Raw genomic sequence first — 21,307 nt, 5'->3', positions numbered from 1 at the left:
CTACACCCCCAGCCAGTCAGCTGGTGTTGCCCCCTTGTTGCCATTTTAGGTAACTTTTTTGGGAGCCCATCGACCGAAATGGCAAGTCACCGTCACTATGCCACTATTTTTCAATTTTTCGAAGTTGAAAAGGCAGACGCCCATAGTTTCCCATAGACCCATCCTACCAATCCATCAAACACCACCTTTCCATAGCCCAGTTTTTTCAATGCCATTTTTTTTGCAATAGTCCTACATCGGCCGCGGCTTGCCCAGGGCTGTATCTCTATAGTGCAGTCATGGGCAGGCTGCGGCTGGTGTCCCACAACACATTAAATTCTCTAAAGGGCCTCTGCGTGTTGGATCTGTGTCCCCACGTAAGCCTTCCAAAAGACCGGGTGCTTTCCTTCTGGAGGTACCCGAGTATTATGGAGAGATACACATAATAATAATAGTAAGCCTTCCAAAAGACCGGGTGCCTTCCTTCTGGGGGTACCCGAGTATTATGGAAATGAGAAACATAATAATAATAATAAATAAATAAATATAATAAATAAAATTTATTCAGAATAAAATAAGATAATAGTTTATACCTGTATTTAAATTAAGATAATATTCAGAAAATTTTAAGATTCGTTGTAGGTACTAAAAATACACGTGATGTTGAAAAGGGGGAGGGTGGGTGGTCTTAAACCTCACTACGTATCACCAATGGGGGAGGGGGGGTTAAAAAATGCTAAAAAAAGATCACGTGATTAATGGACAACCCCTTATAGGTATGTGATTTATTAAGGTTACTATACTATGACTGTACTATGGTCCGAGGTATATGTATGATTCGCACATATGTTATAGCGACGGCCTCTTCAATTTTGTCAAAATAAAATTTACTCACAGGCCAGAGCGTTAATCATGGGTTAATCCATCACTCCGATTCATCGGATATTTCTAAGAAAACTGTACCACAAGATATTATTAAAACTGTTTACCCGATAGTTTCCTGTATTGCATGATAATTTTAAATATCATGTATGTTTAAAACTGAAAGGATATTTATTAATTGACCAGTACCTACTGATACATCTCCCTTATGTTATACTATGATAAAAACACTGCTGTTAGCTGTTTTCAATTGACTGGTAAAAATTCAAATACCATATCACAGAAACTTAATAATAACATGTATATTAAGAGTATAACTCGTAGCCAAGTTTGCAAAAATAGGGCATCGTACACTGAACCAATTGACTCGTTAAGGTTTATATTTGTTTGATAAAATTTCTTTGATAAAAACAGAGAAGACACCAATTCAGTAGCGAATTAATAATACAACCATGCGTCATATATACTCTCTTCACGACGGTATTAACGGGATTACCAAATCACAAAAGCTTTCTTATCAAATCGATCACCTAGACTTACCGTTACAATCAGTTTTGACATCTTTGTAAACGTATTGAGCATTGAGAATCAACAATACATTCGGATACGATACAAAAGCCTATTTGTATCCAGTCAGCTGTCAAAAATGTTACATCACTAATCCGTCATGTTTGTTTGTGAGTGCTTCTGCGTGGACGATCAAGTAGTCGAAATTATCGATGTGCGTAGTGCGATTGTAATTCTTTGAGTGGATATTGGATGCGCCTTTTCTATTTTATCGATGTTACGATACTCTTTCAGATGCATAACAAAAATCGATGGGTAAAAACATATCATGTTATATCTAATTATCTGAATTATACAATAGACCTTAACAATAAAATTTGGAAATGTTTTTTAAAGGAGAAATAGGTATTTTTGCATTTAAATAAATTATGTTTTAGTTACCTACATGGTAATCAATTTATTTCGTCACTTTATTACTTTTTTTAGAGGTTTAAGGCATAACATAACCCGTAATTAACGTTTATCACTAGTATAAGAGACTCCAGACCCCAAATATCAGTATTACTAAAAATATTAAATTGATATATGGGTATACTATCGTAATAAATCTATATAATTTACTCATTAATAAATGATAAAGCGATTAAAACTATATCATAGTCTAGGAAACTTTATTAAAACATTACAAATGGCATTAATCCTAAAATAAATATTAAAAATAATAAATAATACGGCACTGGAATGATGTGAAAGGAATGGTTATTTACAACAGGGAATGTATATATAAGTCTAAATAATTGATAATTCGAAGTATTGTCTAGATTTAATACTGATAGCATAATAACAGTAACATATTATAGCTAATATTTATACACGTTTTTACATCAATCAAAGTTTTATGAATATATTATGGTTTTTTACAAACTTTCGGTTTTTAAAAATTCTCTACGTATTTATCTAATTTATACCATAATTATTATTTAAGTTTGGTTAATTACCAATAATTCAATCATCTTTCCGGTTTTCCTACTTTTGCTTAATTATAAAAAAATATAAGATAGTTCTCAAGTGTTCAAAAGTAAATTTATTCTTGTTTTCTTGAATTTTTTAGTTTTTATTGTAATATATCGTTACGTTTTTTTAGCGTTGAAATATGTGTATCTATTTATATCAAAACATCCTACAAACTGCAATTCATACGGACGTGTCGTTTTGACATAAATAGATACACATGTTTCATTTCATCAAGATCCGTGAATGATGATAACAAGAGAAAGGGATTTTGTCAATGTTTCACAATATATTTCTGTCCTAGATTTTGATATAACAAATTTTGCCTTGAAGAAACCGCGTATAATACGTCTGCGTGAATTCATTCCAAGTTCAAACTTCCTTCTTTCAAACTTCATTTGCAAACAGCCACCCATTTGTCATCTTGACATTTCTGACAGTCGACTCTGCAGCACCAGTGAAAGGTGCAGTTACAGGGTTTAATGCTGGACTTTCTGATGAGATCGTGGCCTCGACCACAGCATAATAAGTCGCATGAGCCAGTCCTTGATGTCCTGCCCGTTCGGCAGACCCGGCCTGAAGTGCCTGATGTTTCCAGCTTGGGATCCGCTTCGCAAAAACTAGGCGATCTAGAAGGAAAAAAATGAAACTTTTTAAGGTATAGATTGGTTTTTAACAAGGCTTATAATATGTCAATGGCTTATGAAATTATCATTACAGAATTAACGTGTTTTTAAAAAACCCTTTGCGTACTTTTCAAAGAACAAGAGGCTAGTTTTAGGCGCCGGCCGCGGTCGACTCTTCCTTCGCCCGCGAGGTCTCCCCCTTAATATTGATACACCGTTGTTTAACTCTTCCTGCGCCACCATGAGAGCCTGAAATGAAATAACATTATGTATAGAAATATAAAGAGAAACTATTCGAACTTTTTTTCATGAAACTCTTAGCATAAAGTAAAAAAAATACTTTTATACAATTTAATAAAGACAAACTATTTTCAAAAAATACTAAAAGAAGTAGGTATGTGGAAAATATGTTTGATCAGACATCATCATATACGTACTTCTTTACTATTCCACTTAGTTCATACATATAACATTAAACCATACAATTTCTCAATCCGATTTGGCAGACCAAGATAGGGTGTAACATCTAAGGTATCGTATGTGTCTCACAGTCAGTCTTATACTCCAAAGTACTTTTATGGAAACGACTTACGCTATCATACTTTATACCTTACGATACTGCCGCTTTATAGTGGTCGCTACGACTCTGAAATCCGGTGTTGCTCGCCAGCATGTGCGGAGTTGGCAACTGCCTGACAGCCCGTGGCACTTGCAACGGACCTCCATGTGAGACGCTAGTATCTGAAAGAATAACATTCCCCGTTACTGAAAATACACATTGCAGTAAAAGCAATAATCTTTAAACCAAATTTTAAGTTTATTTTGAAGGGAATTATGTGATCTATATGTTGAAGGGGAAAGAGATACGAGACTCTTGAAGACGAACTACTAGTTTTAGCCCAAAATTATTGTTGTGTTGAAAAGTCCATTTATTGAGGAAGGCTACAAATAACTTTGGACGCGTCTCACGCCGGGAACAGTCACAGCCGGGAATAAATATTTTATTTATCTAAGTCTTCACATGCAGCCAAATACATAAATAACATTATTTACTTCGTACTCCATGTAAATAAGTACAAAGCGTATATAAATATCGACGCCATAAAGAAAACAAGACGATCTTCCTTTCATTGGCAATCAAGATAACATAAATTTTCTTCAGGCAGTTAGTTAATAGCGAAATGAGTTTTATTTATCCGTATCTAAGGATATAGCATTACATACAATGTAGTCTGTTCATACTATTCACGCCATAATTCCGCTCATCGCAGCCGACCCCTCGGGATGCAAGTCGATAAAGTTATTGCATTCACGTCACTCATTTTTCAAAGGCGGCGAACGGAATCATAAATCTGTTGTAGCTACGTGACCACATCTTGCCACAATTACACGAACCACCCACCGCTAGCTCATAACATTTACATAATTAAACGCCTCAGTGCAATCACGCTGACGTCTTAATTTCGCGAGCGCCGCCGGCGAAATAATTTCCCAAATTGAGTCGGTACGAAAACTTCAAATAAATCGGAGCAACGGCCCGCCCCCCTATCCCGGTGCCTTAATAACGTGGTATTAAGAGCGTTCGCGATAGAATTCGCCACCCAAGACGTTTGTAATACGACGTAATGAAGCTGGAATATTAAAAATGGAGTCGAACCGCTTATTATGTTCTCACCTCAGCGGGCGATTCGTGAAATACGGCGGGTTAATGTGGGCCCGCAGCCGGCCCGACTATCAATAGTTTCAATAAAGCCACTTTCTATAACACTTTAGCCGAGCTTCGATGGAGCTAATGATTACGTTGTATTGATTTATTATAAGGTAATTTCGTGTTGGTTCGATTGTATCTCATGTTTTATTTGCATATTTTGTGAAGCCATGTATATGGATTATTATCTACATTTTTATACAGATTACGATTTTAATCTTTGACACTTTGTATCATTTCATAATCATACCTTGTGTACCCTATATGTTGATTTTAATGACCATTAAACACTACAAAAAATACGCTTCTTCCAAAGTACTTTTAATCTTTGTTCTCGCTATTAACATAATTGTAACGATTAATGTATTCATATGAAGATAAATAGTATCAAGTATAAATAAAAATACATAAGTGCATGTCATCAGCTACTTTAATTGAGCCGTTCATGAATACAAAGTGTTTATATAGTGTCGATGGACGCGCACATTACACCATCATTCCCAACGAAGAGTAAATATGATGTCATTAAGAACTGGTTCGGAAATGGTAGCAAAAACTAGACAAATAATGATACAGTATATTTTAACCTATCATTATATACAATAGCCCAATTAAAAATGCCCCGTAGTATGTAATTTTGCTAGACGCGCCTTATAAACATCGCGGAGGTGACTTTGTCTCAAGGTTGTTTTGGGATTCGAGTACAAGTTTAGATATTATATAATTACGAAAATTGGTAAAATAAAACCACGCTACTTTGTTGTAATAATGAGTTTTACATACGGGCTTGTGGCAATTGTCGCATAATTGTTTCTGCATAAATTACGGATAAATGTGTATTTTTTTGTTGAATTTAAACATCCATCCATAATTTTAATAATTTTGTTTTGAAAGTTTACTTGTATTGTTTTTTAGTTATTAATAGGCAAAAAAGACACGGCTAAGATGTTATATTGCGCTCTTCTTATATCAATGACTTTGATTGCTTTTTCACACAAACAGTTACCAAACAGAAGACTAATGTCTTTTCAGAGATTTCAATGTTTTGATTTTAACATGCGATTTCAGAGATTTCAACATAACATCAAAATGCATACTTCCATACAAACTTAGTGATCAAGGCTAATAATTGGTAATCATTATTAATAAACGTTTTTTGGTTGTCTTGTATTATCCATATTTATATTATAAAGCTTTGTTTGTTTGTTTAAACGCATTAACCTCAGGAACTGCTGGTCCTATTTGAATAGTTCTTTCAGTTTTAGATAGACCATTTATTGAGGAAGGATATAGGCTATATATGTACCACGGGCGAAACCGGGGCGGATCGCTAGTTCTTTATAAAGATAAAAAAAATTGTGAAAAACGCAACCAATCTGATTCTCTTACTTTTCGCTTCGTTCATATCTCTTACAGGTACAGCATCATGCCATCGTGCGTCGTATTTTCTACGCAAAGTGTACAGGAAATAAATACTAGTCCTTAGCAATATCTCAGCTATCGTGAATGTTTGCGTAATCACTTGAGCGATTAGCACACTGAATAACGCTAATAGGTTTAAGATGACCGAAGCTAATACGACGCACAAATGACCCATTACTAAACCGTAACCATCGGAATGCCTATTGAAGTCGTAACTATTAATTTCATGACTCAACTGCAATGTAGATCGTGAATACTCGCGATATCTCTTCAATGGCATTTAGACGGATCGCGTATATATATCTAATTAATAAATACCACTTTCCATTTGGTTCATAAATTTTGTGGAGCTAGCAATAAATCGGTAATGCAGCATGTCGCTTATTGGATGATGCTGATTTGTTATAACTCAATGTAACTACGCAGTTGCATTATAATTTAATTTTGTATGAAGTCCGATGCGTTTAGTATCTTAGAAATATTATTTTATAATATTAAATGTTGGTGATTGCTATGTAAATTCGTGTCTGTTGGTCTGTAGAGTAGGTTCGTTCGAAAATCGAAAAAAAAAGTAATGGAATTCAAAATATAATATTTTGTAAGAAGTAAGAAGATGACAAAAATTTAAACCTATATTTCTATTGAGTATTAATTTAATAAAAGAATTCAAATCTCATTTACACCGTTCGATCACGTAACGCCATATGCGTGTATAAGCCTTCCGATAATAGAATTAAATCGTTTTGTGTAGTGTATGGCCTTATAATACGTACTATATAATATTGATTTACAGTACAAACTAAAATTGTATTTTATTCGTTCTACGCATGGAGTTGCTTATGGTAAATATACAATGGTCTGTGATACTTATGCATAATGAAAGATATAGATATAGATTGATTGAAGGTTCTGGAAGAAAAACAGTGCCCGGATTTCGTATGGATTATCGGTAGCATGTACATTGGATTTTAAGGGCGTTCTAGACGATTTTGGTAGATTATCTCGAGATAATGCGAATTACAAAGCCTCATACCTCACAAGTGCTGACTTGCCATCGCCAATTTGCTATCATTTGTTACTTATAAAATAGGCAATGTGTTTATATAAGGACTAACTTCAATGGAATCGGAAATTTCAATAGAATCATTATAATCAAGTGTTATTAATATCAAATCCCCAGTCTAATACGCGTATAACAAAATATTAACTCTTCGAATAGATTTTTGTAATATAATTATCACTTCGGTTCTCTAATGTGATACCTAATTTTGTGTGGGTTGAGATGTATCTTTTGTTAGTCGGCTGAAGAAAAGTGGCTGTTGTTACACCGAAACAAACTTTGAAATTCAAAATATTTGGATACGTATCGTCTATTTTTTTTTTTTTTATGTCATAGCGGGCAGCTGAGTTGGTGGTTCGCCTGATGGTAAGCGATCACCACCGCCCATAAACATTCGCATAGGTAGTACCTCTGTGAATGCGCTGCCCGCTTTTATGGGGTAAGGGAAAAAGGAAAGGATTAACGACTGGAAAGAAGGAATGGACTAGGACGGGTGAGGAAAAGGAAACGGGCCTCCGGCTCCCCCACTCACCGTACGAAACACAGTGGCATGCCACTATTTCACGCCGGTTTTCTGTGGGGGTGTGGTACTTCCTCGGTGCGAGCTGGCCCAATTCGTGCCGAAGCGTGCTCGACTCCCACAGTAAGTCTATACATACGTTATGATGCATTATCAGTTTTTTGTGTAATTTTAATTTTACTTTAGTGATCTACCAATTGAATTTAAATGCTATGTTTCTTTTATTATGTCAGATATCTTGGATTTGTCTACTGTCGTTAGTACAGTGCATTTGCCAACGATTTATAATTCACATAATGATACAAAGCTTTCAGTAATAAAAATTCATTTGCATAACACGTTTAGAAATTTTAATAAGTATCGTTATTTACTCGTTTTCGTATAATTTTTCCTCATAATCCATGGATACTTCCCTGCGAATCGTTACCCAGCTCTGTTACACCACGGTGTAATCGAAGCCGACTTTATTTTGACATTAATATAAATATCATCGCGGGTTATTACGGCGAGCGTGTCTAACTGAGATCTCTCTGGGAGGCTGTTAATTATATCCCCACAAAACAAAATATTAGAAGGCGAACAATGGTCAAGTGTGGGGTCCGGACCACCGCCTGCGCTACATATTTGTACCTAATTCCCGTGATAGGTCATGGTTATGACGTAAGAAGTAATTTAAAAAGTTTACGCCTCTAACTAGGAATTTTATACTGCATCGGTGAACGCTATGAGATTTGTTGTACCGTGATTACACTGTGAAACACTAAGTAATGACTGAGCGACGAGGGTTTCCATAACAGCTACATTATTCTTATATTGATACTAATAAATTATATATCACGATTTGTAATTTCCAAGAACATATAGATGTTATGTATACGTGTGGAAAATTACTTGATAAAATAATAGAAATTGCTTTTATTGACACTTATTTATGTTAAGAAAACACACCCGATCACGTTCTCTTGAATGCTGTCTAAATGATAACAAATTGAACATAATCTCAACAGATAAATTATCATAATGAATAGGCTATATAATATTTCACTCGGTATCCACATGAATTCATTTATTAATCTCGACTTTATGCCATAAACGCAACTTTGTTTCTTAATTATCGTTAAACAGGGGCCACAGTGGACGACCATAAAATGTCAAATAAAACCACGTGTTTATATTAATTTATGTAATATACTGCTTTTTTGCATCGCTACTGGATAAGCTAGACTTTGTTAATTTATGACAATCTGACAGTAAAAATATCTTGAAAGTTGTATGGCAGTGATACTCAGTTTTCCATTTTTGCATAACGTTTTATCCTACAACAACAGTAAAGATAACTTGTAACTTGTATCTGTGTACTTAATCTTTACCTTACTGTATAGAGATTGCAGCTTTAAAATTGACGTTTCTTACACAAGCATTCAAAATTTGTTTAACAAGATACCAAAGAATATTTAATGAATCATGTTACAAAGGTGATATAAGGTGATCACCGTCCAATGAATCTATTAGGCGTTGTAAACATTATAATTAAAAGATTTCGCAGCTTCGAGACTATTTAGGTGAAATAAAAACGAAATAATAGTTGTAGAAGACGTAATTATCTCACTATAAATGTCACAGACAACCGGCGGGCGAAGCCGCGATATAAATTAGGCGCTCGCCTCTACCATATAATTAACCTCTATAAACGAATCACAAATTAAATAATTTGTACCTATACGCTGTTTGTATTATAAAAAAGTACAGACGTGAATTAAATTGTTTAAATTATTTAAACGTTTTTAAAATTACGCATGGATACTATAAAATGATAATTCTGGTTTCAAAGCTTAATTATGAGACTTGTAGTTCAGTTTAACGATTAATATAGTTTATTACAAATTACTTACTTTAAACTCAACTGAAACGATTAAAGTCAGAAGATGTGTACACATGGAAAATTTCTGTAAATTGCAATGCGAAGTTTGCGATCATTTTTCATCTTCTTTAACAAAAATGGAGAAACGGTGATAATAACAAATATGCTATCTTAGTCATGGTATACGATCAAATGCCTAAAGTAAAACATTCAAATACGAACACAGCAGCATTTCAAACTGTATACGCTAGTATTTAACAACGACTTGACATGTTTATTATTAGTAGAGGCTTATTAAATTATTATAAGTAATCCGGTACGGTAGGTCCGGTATTTTGGCTTAGCTATGCTTAGCTCTCGGTTGACTGGCGTGGCAGATTAGTTGATGGACAATAACAAATCAGTAAGTGACATATTTATGTGAGAGACACGTGTTCCACTCGACTGTACACAATGATTTAACAGCGGACTTAGGCTGCGGGCTGCGTTTTATTTTATATTTCGTTTAATATTAGATTAGTTTCGCCGCAAATGTGGTTCTGTATTTGCAATCAACGTGTTTTAAGTAAAGGTAACGTGCAGCTCGGTTATCAGTTTTAAAATCAACTCGTTTTATAAGTTGATAAGTTTTATCGTAATAAAGTTCGATTAAGCCTCGGTATTGATATAATGAACATTGTATTTTATGAGGCCGTCACAGCTGGGCAATATAATTGTGTATTTTAAGTGAATGTACAGGACCACCCAGATTGGTGATTACAGCCACGCCCCTTCACTTCAATTCTGGATGTCTTTAACGCCTTCGTCGACCATTTTGTATAGCCCTTGTTTATATTCGACACGTGGGCGTTGGACGACAGGAGCATATTAATAATATAATGTTATTATGCTCTTACTTCGATTGGGGTGTAAAAATGCTTATATGATGCATGTATAAATATGGGATTTTAATGAATAGCTTACATAATTTTTTCACTCATTTTTATAAATGGCTAGTGTAACATCGCTTTCTTTATAAAACAAGACAATCCTTTATGTCGGGTTTGAATCTTATTTTTTCATATGTTATCATATATTTTTTCAACAAATTCGGGAAAGATATAATTATTTCACATAGCAAGCAGACATTATTTTTGCATGTACAATATATACGATATACGCAGCAAAGTTATGTCAAATAAAGTCAAAATTAAGCTTTATGATTTCACGTCCAATTAGTTGTTAATTTTGTATTCACCCCACGGCGAAACGAGTATTCGTCTAATAAAGAAATTGGAGTACCATCGACACTAGTGCAGTCTTTTGGATCTCTGTGTAGATCAAACGAATTATATCCATTAATTTTTTCATCTCGACTTTGTGTTCTATTGCGGATAAAAACGCCACTCATTTGTTAAGTCACGTGATCCCTTGAAGGCTCATAGCAATTATGAAATATTATGAAACAATGTTCTCCCCTTTACCTGTCTGTATCTAAAAGCTCAAGGACTGATACTCGTGGTGGAATATATTCTTGGTGATATTCGTGGGACAAGTTGCATTGTGTGCATTAGTTTCATACTCTTGTGCTGCTTTATGCGATGTTTCCCAATGATAGAAGAGTATTTAAAATCGCTGTTCTATTGTAAAATTTATAATTTTGTCAAAGTCTATCTATATAAATATGAATAAAATAGCTGGAGACAAAACTTTGCCATTAATTTGTTTATTTATTCCGGTTAATAGGAGAATTCGATTTGTTTTAAAGGCGGGAATATTTCGAATGGGTTTTAAAGGCATTGCATATTTGAAAATTTGCTTTTGCACATAACGTGTCAATTATGTATATGCGTCGTATCATAAACACTTACATTAGGTGATCAAATCATTTTTTAAGCATACTTTTGTTACGATTAAGAAAAGCTATGTTTTAACCGTTAACAAACATTATCATGTATGAGTAGTAACTGTACAACCAAAAAACGCAATTAAACCAAAGGACTTATTGGACTAGCCAATACTCACCGATCTGCCCGCATTATTGTTATGCACGTTAATCTTCGACTGCAGGTCGTCCACCTGGTCTCTAACATCCAGAAACTTCTTCGAGAACTCGATGCCGTACGCAAGGTTGTGGGAGCACCCGCTCCACTCCCATTTGTTGGCGCGCAAACGCCCTCTGGGGTCGTGAGAGGCTCGGTACCCGACCGGGTCGCAACCGCAGGACAGCAAGCGGCCTTGTGCGCAGGCGCGGGCTATCGAGTGGACCACACCCGCTGCAGTCAGTGCATACAGGAAGGAGGATTCGCGGAAACCTAGAATGAAATCGGTAGTTAGTTTTGGTAATCCTACTAATATTATAAATGCGAAAGTTTGTAAGGATGTGTGTGTGTTTGTTGCTCTTTCACGCAAAAACTACAGAACTGGTTGCAATGAAATTTGGTAGACAGCTGGACAGCTGGAATAACATATAGGCAACTTTTTATCCCGATATTCCTACGGGATACGGACATACGCGGGTGAAACCGCGGGGCGCAGCTAGTCAATTATAAATTGTTAACTACTTGTACATCGATGTAGTTTAAAGGAAAGGAGGATTGAAAAGGCCACCACTATGAACAGTAAAATAACATCGTATTTTAATTATTACCTCATATTCAAATTGTGATTTCACACAACGCAGTCGGTTGTGTGAAATCACAATTTTCCATTTTCTAATCATCATTGAAGTTAGGTGTACTGGTTGCTCTATTCAAAGTTTTTCAAATTGGATACAGCAGTACTGTAGTTGTATTTTTTATATATTAAATTTTCTATACTATGTATGTTTTACGTAGATTTGTTGTTTAGGGACTAAGAATCTCTTTATATCCAACATCTGTTCAGTTTTAGAAATAAGATACGTTCGATTTCATTGTTTATTGAACAACAACTATAGTTTTTAACAAAAAAAGTAAGACTATCGTATTATTCATCTCATAAGAAAAGGGTAAGTCTAGTACATATCGCTACCTATTGATAAGGCCGCCGTTTGCTTATTTTTAAATATATTGTTTGCCTTTTGTGTTTGTATTTTGCCGCAATAAAGTATTTTCATTTAATTTCCAGGCATTTTATGGGACTATGAAGGAAAAAGACGCATTTGCAATTGTAAAGGTAAAAAAGAACATATGTACTGTATACTTACATGTATACAGTATACAGAGCGTATTAATTGTAAAATTATTCTATTTTTTATGATCACATTTTATGTAAAAACCACAAGAATTCTTAATTTCCCATTTAACTATTGGTGTCCATACTTTTATATCTCCTATATATTCAAGAATTATGTTAATTAAATTCCAATAAAAGCCTGCTTCATGCAAGAACATCAATGGAAGCTTGTTCCTTTATTTTCCGTATTCAGTGTGGTCTTTTATGCAAACTAGTGATATAGATGATGCTTTATCCTGATCACTAATAAGTTTCGTATAGATTAAGATTATAAAAATTATAACAGTATGATAACTTGATAACTGCACAATAAATATTTTTAGAGCTTATTTTTATGTTTACTTGACTTTAGCTTATATGCATTAATGCAATTCTCAAGCGAAAGATTTTCGAAATAGCGTATTACGAAATAATTTTATTTTTACGATAGAGGCAGGATAGATTTAAACATATAATACATTTGTTAAATGTGTTCATTTGTTAAATTCAAATGTAAATATTTATTTGTTTAACGTGGTCTATTGTAGTATTGCTTTAAATCGTCTTAATATTACATAGCACACTAGACGCTACAGATTCGAGATGCAGTTCTACAGATACGACTATTCCTTCGCAATTCAGTATTTTTTGCAATTAACAAATCAATTGTTGATTAAACGTAGTGTAGTGTCTTATAAAACAATTAATGGTATTGAAGCGTACAAGTTTAATCCCATATCAGGAGCAATATCGCAACCCATCAGGAAGCCGCTAAGTTCGCTCTAAATCTTGTACATAATCCAAAGATGCAGTCAGCATATCTCCGCCTGTATCTGTCGCATTGCCGCCAATACCAAAGAACGCGGACGTACGATCGAACATTTATCTATTCTATTGCAATAAATTAAACTGTGAACCATTCGAGATGCGAAGATAAGCTATTGCCTTCGGACAATGTAATCTTTTTACCATAAACAGTATCATAGGGTATTTGCATTTGACTTAGGTTATGTTCGGTCAGTTAATTGTTGCTTGTAAGTCTCCGCAGGTTAATAATGTGCTATTCTGGCTATTTCATTGTGTCGGCCTGAATGGACGCTGTGATGTTGGTATTAAAACGATTTTAAGAGCCCTCATGCTTTAATAGGCAATTAAGATGCTGTAAGCGTTCGACCACCTGCTCTCCGATTCGATTCCTGGTTTTTATAATGTTTACGGTTATCTGTAATTGATAAATGTGCGGAATTCTTTTCCTTATACTACAAGCAATTTATTCTCTGCGTAATCTTAAAGTGTCTTAAAAAGTCGTGTTGATTTAAATTAAAGGGTTGATGCAGGCTGGCTCTTAAGAGCTTTAGCTAGTTGATTTGATCTTAGAATTCTTGTGTTTTAATTATAGACTTGACTTTATAATTACTTTTGCGTCTTATGTTGCAGTATTAAGGGATGACTTTGCGATTTAATTATTATGCATAAATAAGTGATGCTATGCTAATGTTTATACCATAGCTTAGTTGGAGCCAAAAACACTACTAAATTCAAATACTATATATATTGAACAACATTAATGCAGATAAATATAGAAAAGAAAATATATAGAGTGCAATTACTACAAAAATTCATTGTATTCAATTTGTAGTATAAAATTTATTCATGTAGGTGCATTACCTGGTGCTGTGTTAAAATATTAAAAACTAGGTTTCCGCCCGCGGCTTCGCCCGCGTGAAATTCGGTTATATCGCTCTCACTCTCCCTATTTCAGCTCCTACCCTTTTTTTCGCGATAAAAATTATCCTATGTCCTTTCCCAAGTTCAGTTCTACCTTAATACCAAATTGCATAAAAATTGGTTCAGTGGTTTAGGCGTGAAAGCGTAACAGACAGACAGAGTTGCTTTCGCATTTATAATATTAGTAGGGATTATTTTAATAATTTGCTTTTCACATGATTGCAAGAAAATATTTAAGCCTTATAATGCTTTGGTGATTCAAAATATGGGAATTTTTAACCTTTTTAATTGACAACTATTTAAATTTAATTGATAACCTGTATAATTTAAGGCTATTGATATTGTTGTTATTCTATTGGAACTGTTCCTGAAACTGCATACCTAATCTTTTATTAAATATATAAAAATAATATTTGTGTATAACATATTTTTGTCTTAAATTTCTACTGTTGATTCAACTTAGAGAAGTGTGTAAGTTTATAGAAACTCGATGACTCGAAGCCAGATAACATTTTAATGTTGATATGTTTTTAATGGTAGGATTTTTTTGTATTCATTAATATTTAAAAAAGTATAAAAATATAGATTCGATAATATTAGTAGATGGATAGATCCTTTTACACGTACCTACACTAGGTATATTTCTTTGCTACTAACATCCAAAGTCATAATTCAAGGAATTAATTCGTACTAGCTGTGCCCCGCGGTTTCACCCGCGTAAGTCCGTATCCCGGAATATCGGAATAAAAAGTTGCCTATATGTTATTCCAGTTATCCAGCTGTCTAAGTACCAAATTTCATGGCAATTGGTTCAGTAGGTTTTACGTGAAAGAGTAACAAACATCCATACATCCATACTTACAAACTTTCGCATGTATAATATTAATAGGATAAATGCAAACCTTTAACATTCCATAAACTAACAGAGAAATTACTGAGATAGACCGAGAAAAATTGTTGCGAAATATTATATTTAAGGGAAGAATTCTCTTAATTCTTAAATTAACATTTACAAATAATATGTTTAACAAAGCACATAGGCTTCCAAAGAATGCACAAAAAAACACCAAAAAGCAACGTAAAAAGAATTCTCACAGTGCATTAAACGAAGCTGATGAATCGATATCAGAATCGAGTAAATTAATTCGATTGTATCGAGTGATTAATACGATTGCCGCGTTATCAACGGATTAGGATAGTGAGCGCAGTCTAATTGACGGCGAGATATGGTTGATTAGAATTAAGGAGTTTTTATTTTGGTATAGCGTGATATGATGCATGCGGTAGTGGGTTAATTAATATGAGATATTGATGTTTTTGTTTTGTGTATAGGAATTTGTGTAATGGCTGTTATAGAGTATATAGAGACACGCGAATATAGTGCAGGTGAAATGAGTTAATAGGTGGCTTTTTATTTTATTATATTGCTATTTTTTATAATATGAACTATTGTTAATAATATGAACAGGGTGGTTTTGAAAAAAGTATTAATTTACTAGTAGTTTTAAGGTATCTCATACACATTTCAGATATTTTAAAATGGCTCACTTTCGGTTTTTTGTTACGATAATTGTTACCCTATCCGATTGAATTCTGCATCAGTTAAAGAGAATAAAAAAATATCGCAGTCGTGACATATAAATCAAAGGTACAATACAGTACGAGTGCGCGCATGAAAAATGTATAAGTTCGTAAAAGTCCTCGATTCTAGGTCATCAAACTTACAGCAAAAACTGGACAGCACATGATTTAGGATGATTCAAGTATAATATAATGATAATCATTATAAATCAAGCATTATCTGCTGCGATCATCTCTTGTCAAGTGAATTAATACTTTGTGATTGGAGGGATGTTTACACGTCACGATACAGTTTGTCGTGTCGTGTGACGTTTTGATTTTTTCATTCATCGTGTAATTGTTTGTTCAACTTTGTGGGATAATGGATAAGCAAGCCTAAATTGACAAGACAAGACAAGTGTCACTACACTGTATTTCATTTTTTATAATAATTTAGAATTGCTTCATTTATTTTAAATGTTACATTTATACATTAATAAACTTTAATTAAATAAAATAAGATATTATTGGAAATACAACAAGTATCCATATAATGTTACTTTTAGTGTAGGTATATAGTTTAGGTATATCACTTATCATACATATCCTAGACGCCGAATAACTATAACTATTCGGAAAAGTCAAGGAATATTAAAAACAAATTTATGAGGAGCTGAGCTTTGCTTTAAATAAAGGATAATTAATGTTTATGGGCGGTGGTGATCGCTTACCATTAGACGAACAACCAGCTCAGTTGCCCGCTATGACATAGCTACTATGCGTTTTATATACCATTTGTCAATCGCCTCTCCTAAACTGATGACTTGTTCCCCGATTGTTGCTATCCTTGCCTGTTTCTTGCTCCGATACCACAAAATATCGTAGCGTATAAAACAACCGTCACGTTATCAATAACATCGATTTCATTTCCGAAGAATGTTACGGTGTACCGGCCGTATAGGGCGATTATTGTTTATTTATAAGATTCCGCCTTTTCCAAGAGCCCAGTGACAAATTTATATTTGCTGATGCGTTGAAACTTGATATCGTCGATCTGTAGCAATATATACCACTCGATTGATCGACTTCGACGATTCGAGTTATGGGTGACCGGAACGCGTGTACTGAGTGAATTTATATAATACACTTTTTGTTTGATTGTTTTATAGCGCAGTAGAATGAGTTTTAGTTAGTCTTATAGTCCTTACTAATGTGTGTAGGAATTCAGTTATGTAAAAAGGTACGTTTAATATGCGATGTTTCGCAGGCTGTGTCTATGACCACGTTCGCTGTTATTTTCGTTAGTATATAACGTTCATCTATAATAGTAATATTTGCAATAAGTCATCGCAATATAAATCCGTTATATGCTTTCATTTAAAAAATAATCTTATATTTTTACCTTTATATGATAGTCATCTTCTGGATAATGATGAAAGTTAATCGACCTAATAAAGAAATTGCGAAGCACTTATGAATGTTTTACACGTTGAGTAATTCCAACAGCTATGAACTTAATGTTTGTAGATATTTATTAACTATCCTACGGCATAGTTAAAAATAAGCTTAACATTTATAAATTTCGTTTCACTTACTAAATTAAAAAAGTATCTGGAGTGTTTAATTTTCCTTTACAATAATATATTTATCGCGAACAAATCTCGATTTATTGATCGATTCCAATGCATTCTACGCCAAACTTTTTAAACCGAATACCGCGAATCGCGAGTGGGTGACAGATTTTAAATTCTTCCCTTACACTTGTATCTTTGCTTTTTATCCCCCGTTTCCATAATGCATGACGTTTAATTATTTTTGGTAAGGCTCACGAAAAAACATGTCGCAGGATTTGAACGGTAGACATAAATAAAGATCAGTGGAATAGTGCTCAAGGCTAATCGCATATGAGTATGTAAATACTCACATTTTAGTAATTTAATATGAAGCCTAATATATTGCTGATTCAATAAGAAAGACATTAGTGAAATAAATTATAAGGTATAGACGTGCTCTACAAAGTATTTTTAACTCACATTCCCAAAAACCAAGGATCTTCTAAATGGACAAAGAAAGAAAAAGTATTTATTGCCAAAAAATACTATAATAATACATTATTGCCTAAGCTATACGGCACAAGAAAACAGCCTCAGCTAAATGGCGTACGAAACAAGCTCGCAACGGCGCTGATTTTCAGGCTGGTGTCTGAGGTTCGTCTTTTATATTTAGTATGACGTGTTAGAAATATAACTGTTTTATTTGGTTTCGTTGCTTGGTAACTCCGTTGGTTTTCAACCCATTGATGTTTTTGTATGATAGGAAATTATTTGGTCCCATATTGGAATTTGGAGCGATACCTCCCCAGGGATGTCGTTAACGTTTTTTATAGTAAAGAATTTTTACAACTTTAATACCTCTTTTCTTTTTAGTGTCTGTACTCTGTTCTTTAATAAAGAGAACATGGTCTACGAGGACAGAGCTAAATCTTGTAAAAGGAGGTTCCAATACTTTTTTCACAGAAGAGTTTTTAAAATCTTATTACTGAGTATATAATACCTGATACTTATAGACTTAGGAGTACTACGTTATTTACTTGTTGTATACACCCTTACTCCAGTATTTATTTCATATGGCAATAAAATATATGATAAAATTAAGTAGTTAGAGTAGATAAACATCGCGTCGCGTTTCCCAGAACCGCGGATAAAATAAAATTGGCAAATCTCCATTCGTCCTTTATATGGAAACGGCGCCGGAGAGCAAAAAAATTCACAGCGCGCCTAAGTAAATACAAATTTCAATTATCATATCGTACGTTTTATTTTAACTCCAATTCGTTTTAAAGTACTGATTAGGGCAGCAAGCCAGTAGAGTGGAGCGAAGCGAGAAAATTTTGTTTAGTTTTACCCCACTGGTTCTAGTTCAGTATAGTGCTTTCTATGGAAATGACGCGTTTTAATGTTGTAAGATTTACATGATAATGGAATAAATTTAACGCTACTTAAACACAATAGTAAGACGCGTTAGTATGATTTATTTAATAGTAGCGAAATGAAGTGGAAAGTAGACGAAGTACTTTAATTATCAGGCATGTAAAGCACGTGCAATTAACCTTATAATTATGGTCTGAGGAATGATCTGTTTTGATAGCTCACCTGTCAAGGAATTTTGAATCTTCAGTATTCATTTACGGGACTTGTTAAGATTAGGTTGATGAGAAGTCAGTTTTTAATTCCCTCGAAAGCTCCTCGCTCTTATTAGTAGAAGATGGACTTTAACAGACCCTTATGTAATCGAATGCGCATAATGCAAGGTTTTTCCAAGACCCGCTTGAGGTGGTCCGCTTTTTCCATATTGCGCTACAAAGTTTTTGAAGCGTGTGCACAGCATGGTCACTTGATGTGATTTACGAGTACCGTGATTTCGATTTAATGTTTTTTTCGAGGCTTCTCGCGTCCGTGTGTATAAACTGTAAATTTTCTCAGTATGCTGAATGAATTAACGACTTTTTTGTTGAGAAAACCTAATTAAATAAGGGTATGGTAAGGTAGCATTTGTGATCTGTTTAACAGCAATTGCCATTGTTTCTTTTTGCTTTACGCATCTGACTATGTAAATGTGGACGTTACCAGCTTGTCGAATAATTAATTAATTATTAAGTCGAGTGTTGATCCCGTTCTCAAGCCGATGAGATTCTTATTTACATACTTCATGGGAAGAACTGATTTCAGTGTATTTATGTTTTGATCTGGCTGAACCGTACGAGGTGTGTTCAAAAAGTATCGCAAATTTTGAATTTTCGCGGGTTTTGTACATTCGAATTTTTTTTTTCTGGCGATATGTTGGTACATAATATGTCTCTCACTTGTGCAAACAAGTTCGGCCATTTTTAATGTTTCTATGGATAATGGAATAAAGAACTTCGTATAGCAATTGTAGGTACCGATAAAGATATCACAGGTGTATAAAATTATCTTTTTGTAGAAGTTCATGACCAATCTTAATAAAAGACTAAGTATTTGAAGGGTTAAGCTTTACGACTTTCCCCGTAAACACATATGGCACTGATTGCTTTATAGTCACCTGCTAAACTATTTTTATTTCAAGTGTTATTTGGTGTTGTTCAACTGCATTTGGAATTTATTAAAATATTATTCGTGATGCTCAATAAATGCATGTCTATTATCTATTCTAATCTCCGGGAGACTAATGTTTTGTAGGCTCTTCTCTCTGGGCCCTGAAATGACCTTTGAGTAGCATTTGAATTTTGCAAGTTTTGTGTGCAGTTGAATTAATTAAATCAATACCTAAATATATGGATGTATCCACGAGTAAGTACTTATAATATCCCAGAAACATCTAAATCAATATCATAATCTACATTTTTTACCACATATTAAACACAAACAAATGTCAGAAATACATTATTATAAGACCTTTCAATAATTAGCCCTGTAATAAAATGTGACTTTATTATATTATAACATGCTTCTGATTAAGTTATAGGCGTAATGATGGTTACCAGATATCTGTTTTTGGAAATTATTTGTAAAATTGAGTTGTTAATTTATAAGATAATAAATATGTATATTAGAATTGTTGTTCATTTGCGTGTGAGCCGTAGTCACACCGCGAAATAACAAAACAAACATTATTTTACAAATAAAGCGTAGATACGTGTAATTGCCTCTGATGCGTTAAATAGGCAAAAAACATATTTCAGTTATTGTCATAATAACAACGATGAATAAAAAAGTTTATTTCTCTACCATACAATAAACACATACAAGCAAATACGATATATTAATCTCTATAATGGTAAGCCGATATCCTACCAATGGTAAGCTACAGTTAAAGAAAAAGTTATATAAATAATATTTATTGTCTTTCCATTATCGACGCAGCAGCATTACTCAATCCTCCTGTCCCATCCTATTATTCTAACACTAAAACATCAACAAACTAAACATCAATTAAAACGCACGAACAATTCGCTTCGCCCGCTACATAAATCCAAAAATATCACAATTTTAATAGTCGCGTCATACATAAATATTTATCCGCATTTAATTAACTTTTTACGAGAGCGTCAGGCCCAGAATTTTGTGCCAATTAAGGCGTGTGGAACGTGTTTAGATTGTGCGTTACGAATTGCTAATTACCAAAACCGAACAATGAGTTCACCTCGCGGGCCGAGGGTTCGATGCTCGGATGAAGGTTATCCAGAATTTCGCCCATCCTTCAGCTATATGCAGAGGAATCGTAGGTATAT

The 21,307-nt window shown here is 34.0% G+C and overlaps 1 protein-coding gene across 1 annotated transcript; it reads right to left on the bottom strand.

Moving 5' to 3' along the window:
- Positions 1 to 2,088: 2,088 nt before the first annotated feature.
- On the bottom strand, positions 2,089 to 19,388 carry LOC119836757 (protein Wnt-10a). The gene is made up of 5 exons (XM_038362251.1): positions 19,319 to 19,388; positions 11,581 to 11,870; positions 3,615 to 3,746; positions 3,133 to 3,254; positions 2,089 to 3,008 (listed from the first exon to the last, which is right to left on the bottom strand). Exons 1-5 carry the CDS (start codon positions 19,386 to 19,388, stop codon positions 2,774 to 2,776), a joined length of 849 nt encoding a protein of 282 aa, XP_038218179.1. The 3' UTR covers positions 2,089 to 2,773.
- Positions 19,389 to 21,307: the final 1,919 nt, after the last annotated feature.

The sequence above is a fragment of the Zerene cesonia genome, chromosome 1 (assembly GCF_012273895.1).
Source record: "Zerene cesonia ecotype Mississippi chromosome 1, Zerene_cesonia_1.1, whole genome shotgun sequence".
In the NCBI taxonomy this organism is placed as follows: domain Eukaryota; kingdom Metazoa; phylum Arthropoda; class Insecta; order Lepidoptera; family Pieridae; genus Zerene; species Zerene cesonia.
The sequence above is the reverse complement of the archived record's forward strand: the minus strand, read 5'-3'. Positions and strand labels throughout refer to the sequence as shown.